Genomic DNA, 4,558 nt, shown 5'->3' with positions numbered 1-4,558 from the left:
AAAACTCACGCCGGGCGTGTGTGCGTGCGTGCCCAAGATCCCGAGAGGAGAATGGAGGAGAAGGGATTGCGGCGTGACCATCCCCTCTGGGGGGTGATTTCTCGCTTTCTGTCTCTTTGTCTCTCTCTCTCGGTCTGGGGACGGCCCGCGCCCTACAGTGAAAATCTCTCCCCAAAAAAAAAAAAAAGGAAAAAAAATGTATTTACAGTAACACAGGTACTCCTTGCTGTACCCCCTTATTTTCTGAATCCATCCATTACAGGAACAGTATTTACTATCCTTTTTAGTCTATACCTCTTTTTTCTTTTATTGTTAATGGAGTGCTCATGCGTGTGCATAAACAAAGAGGTGGGGTGAAAGAAAAGAGACTCAGTGGGGACATGTCACACAGCAGTCCCCCTTCCCCAGCCCTCCACCTTGTCAGGATTTTAGGCATGTGTACACCTCACATTGTCAGGCTAGCCTGGGATCCAAACCTGTGATCCAGCCATGTAGCACTGCATGTACACTTCCAGCACTACAGTTCAGTTTGCTACTAGGTACACCACTAGTCTGGGCCTGGTCTGTACTTGTGATCCCTCGCCCTGAGTTTGCATCTTGCTTCTTATCATTAGAAGCTCCTAAAGGGATGAAATTCTGACAGAGCTAGAGAAACCCACATTGTTTAGTATCTCAGTGAATACCCCATACCCCATCTTTGCTGTAAGACCAAAGACACAATTGTCCTGGACCATCCCTCCGGCTCCTTGCTCCTCACTCCCTCACTAGACTCTAGCCTAGTCATCGCTCCCTGCCCCACGCCCAGAAGTTTTGCTATAGGGCACTTGCACTGGCCAGAGAGACAGAAAGTAAGAAGTCATCCCCCAGGGGGATGGCCACACCACAATCCCTTCTCCTCCATTTTCCTCTCGGGATCTTGGGCACGTACGCACATGCGCCTGGCCTGAGTTTAAGCCACCAGGTATGGGACTCGAACGAAATTCTGACAGAGCTAGAGAAACCCACATTGTTTAGTATCTCAGTGAATACCCCATACCCCATCTTTGCTGTAAGACCAAAGACACAATTGTCCTGGACCATCCCTCCGGCTCCTTGCTCCTCACTCCCTCACTAGACTCTAGCCTAGTCATCGCTCCCTGCCCCACGCCCAGAAGTTTTGCTATAGGGCACTTGCACTGGCCAGAGAGACAGAAAGTAAGAAGTCATCCCCCAGGGGGATGGCCACACCACAATCCCTTCTCCTCCATTTTCCTCTCGGGATCTTGGGCACGTACGCACATGCGCCTGGCCTGAGTTTAAGCCACCAGGTATGGGACTCGAACCATGGTTGACTACATGGGAGTCCAACAACAGTCATTATGCCAACTGCTGGTCCCTAGTCATCGCTTTTTGATTCCTTGCAGTTGCTGCATTCATTCCTGCCTCGGGTCCTTTGCATATGCTTTTTTCTTTTTCCTACAATCCTGTTCTCATTTCTTCCCCACAACTTGACAAATGTGAGTTAAACCTGAGGTATCAAGTTTGTTCTGACTAGACATATTTACTTGTTTTTGCTTACGGGATTTATATAGCTTACAGATCTAATCACTGTAGATTTATTCTCACAGACACAGGCAAAAATCATGAGTGTTGGGGTGGTTCTTGCTTCTGGCACATGCACACTTGCAAGCTCGCTCTGGGGCATATTCGACTCCTCTCCAGGCAGGGTGACTGTAGAGAACTCTGGAACTCCACCTTAGCTTTTCTAGTGGTGGAAAAGGGGATAGAGTGAGTTTCTTTGTTGGGCTGGAATTAGTACTAATTTTTCTTTCTCTTGTAGCACTGAAGAAGATTTGTGATGAAATGGAGCCTGGAACAAACTCTTTTCGAGTAGAATTTCCTGATTTTTCCAGCACTATTCTGCAGAAACTGAACCAGCAACGCCAGCAAGGTCAATTATGTGACGTCTCCATTGTTGTCCAAGGCCACATTTTCCGGGCACACAAAGCTGTTCTTGCTGCCAGTTCACCCTACTTTTGTGACCAGGTTCTCCTGAAAAACAGCAGGAGAATTGTTTTACCTGATGTGATGAACCCGAGAGTGTTTGAGAACATTCTCTTATCCAGTTACACAGGACGTCTCGTAATGCCTGCTCCAGAAATAGTCAGTTATTTAACAGCAGCAAGCTTCCTCCAGATGTGGCATGTGGTAGACAAATGCACTGAGGTTTTAGAAGGAAACCCTACAGTCCTTTGTCAGAAGCTAAATCATGGCAGTGACCACCAGTCTCCCAGCAGCAGTAGTTACAACGGCCTGGTGGAGAGCTTTGAGCTGGGCTCTGGGGGCCATACTGATTTCCCCAAAACCCAAGAACTGAGGGATGGCGAGAACGAAGAGGAGAGCACCAAAGACGAGCTGTCGTCTCAGCTCACCGAACATGAATACCTGCCCAGCAACTCATCCACAGAGCATGACCGACTGAGCACCGAAATGACCAGCCAGGATGGGGAGGAGGGGGCCAGCGACAGTGCTGAGTTCCACTACACGCGGCCCATGTACAGCAAGCCCAGCATCATGGCTCACAAACGCTGGATTCACGTGAAGCCTGAGCGCTTGGACCAGGCCTGCGAGGGCATGGACGTGCATGCAGCCTACGACGAGCACCAGGTCACTGAGTCCATCAATACCATGCAGACAGAGCATACTGTCCAGCCCTCAGGAGTGGAGGAGGACTTCCACATTGGGGAGAAGAAAGTGGAAGCGGAGTTTGACGAACAAGCCGATGAAAGCAATTATGATGAGCAGGTGGATTTCTATGGCTCTTCCATGGAAGAGTTTTCTGGAGAGAGGTCTGATGGAAATCTAATTGGGCACAGACAGGAGGCTGCCCTCACAGCAGGCTACAGTGAAAATATTGAAATGGTAACAGGGATTAAAGAAGAAGCTTCCCACTTAGGATTCTCAGCCACCGACAAGTTATATCCTTGTCAGTGTGGGAAGAGTTTCACTCACAAGAGTCAGAGAGATCGACACATGAGCATGCACCTCGGTCTGCGGCCTTATGGCTGTGGTGTCTGTGGTAAGAAATTCAAAATGAAGCACCATCTTGTGGGCCACATGAAAATTCACACAGGCATAAAGCCGTATGAGTGTAATATCTGTGCAAAGAGATTTATGTGGAGGGACAGTTTCCACAGGCATGTGACTTCTTGTACCAAGTCCTACGAAGCTGCAAAGGCTGAGCAGAATACAACTGAGGCTAACTAAAAATAGGATCTGGTCCTTGAGTGGCATGCACTAAAATAAACTATGGTAATTAATGCAAATCTGGGCACAGATGATGCGTGCTACTTGCTATTATGAGAGAAGCTTAAAAAAAAAAGAAGAAAGATATTTCTGAAAGACCAGCTCTAAGTAGGCCAATTAAAAAAATCTAATTCCTCAAATTTGTATGTTCCAGTTCTGGCCTGGAATGGGTAATGGGGGTAAGTCAGCCCACCACCCAGCTGGCGTGGTAAACCTTCAGAGGTGACCGAGACAGGTGAACGTGGTAATAGAGACACCTGCACTTGGAGCTGGACTCCAGCCCACCAGTTCCACTTCAGGTGGCAGCAGTTTCTGACCACTCATTACAAGGTCATGTTGAAATTTTACTTTGTTCTTACTATAGATACTTAGGTAATGTGGCTTTGTTTGGGTAGCTGCTTCACTGACTAAAATGCTACTTACATGAAAGCTACAAATGTGATTCCTGGGATGAGAAATTGGTTAACAGAGCTCTCTTCTGGTTTCATTCTTTCTAAAATGTTTTTGAACTATGGAGATACTAAGGAGTGACATTCTGAGTATGAAACAAATAACTTATGGTACAAGCTTTGATTTCTTTAAGATGCCACTGTTACAATGTGTTTCAGACTCTTGATAAGGCACAGTTTCGTATTTGAGTACTAACTGTTGAGTTTGAGCAGTTGTTTCTAATTGTAATTCTCTAGGATGTCAGAGATAGGTATTTCTAATTGGCTTGCTGTCTCAAATCCTCTTTAGTTGTAGTATCCATGCCGTGGTATCTGCTCTGTGGCTCAGAGAGCCTATGACTCGGAACAGGAGCCACTGGCTGCTCCAGCCGGTGCTCTTAGTTAGGGTGCTTTCCATAGAGGGCAGTCAGTGAGTGGCCAGGGTCAACAGGAAAGAGCCAGGAGGCATGACTGAGAGTTTCGAGGAGACTTGAGAAGTTAAGAGGGTGCTATGTGACATTCCACCTGTCAGAGTGAGTTGCAGAGTGGAGAAGCAGAAATTCATGAGTGGCAGGTTATACTTGAGGAGGAAACAAAAACTGCCGAAGAGAAGAGTCTTGAAGATACACTGGTGGGGGGATTTGAGCTGGTGGAGGGGCATACTGAGCTAATATGCCAGTTATTTATGAGTGTCAAAATGTGTTTTTAATAGGGGAAAGGAGAAGTACTAATTTTAGCAAACTCATCTACAGATTCATGCTTCCAAATTATCGATAAAGCTGCATAAATTTACAAGCCCACATAGCTATACCTACCAAAAAACAGAAAAAGCAGCTATTCTGAGA

The 4,558-nt window shown here is 46.8% G+C and overlaps 1 protein-coding gene across 3 annotated transcripts in view; it reads left to right on the top strand.

Annotated features, from left to right (window-relative positions):
- The window catches only part of ZBTB43 (zinc finger and BTB domain containing 43), a 30,293-nt gene extending 25,749 nt beyond the window's left edge, over nucleotides 1–4,544 (top strand). For all 3 annotated transcript variants that reach the window (XM_006154104.3, XM_006154106.3, XM_027774055.1), the window contains exon 2: nucleotides 1,820–4,544. In XM_006154104.3, coding sequence (XP_006154166.1) covers nucleotides 1,843–3,246 — 1,404 coding nt within the window. In that variant the 5' untranslated portion in view covers nucleotides 1,820–1,842 and the 3' untranslated portion in view covers nucleotides 3,247–4,544. The remainder of the gene's footprint in view (nucleotides 1–1,819) is intronic.
- The last annotated feature ends 14 nt before the right edge of the window (nucleotides 4,545–4,558 follow it).

This window comes from Tupaia chinensis, unplaced genomic scaffold, assembly GCF_000334495.1.
Source record: "Tupaia chinensis unplaced genomic scaffold, TupChi_1.0 Scaffold000394_1, whole genome shotgun sequence".
Lineage (NCBI taxonomy): Eukaryota > Metazoa > Chordata > Mammalia > Scandentia > Tupaiidae > Tupaia > Tupaia belangeri.
The sequence above is the reverse complement of the archived record's forward strand: the minus strand, read 5'-3'. Positions and strand labels throughout refer to the sequence as shown.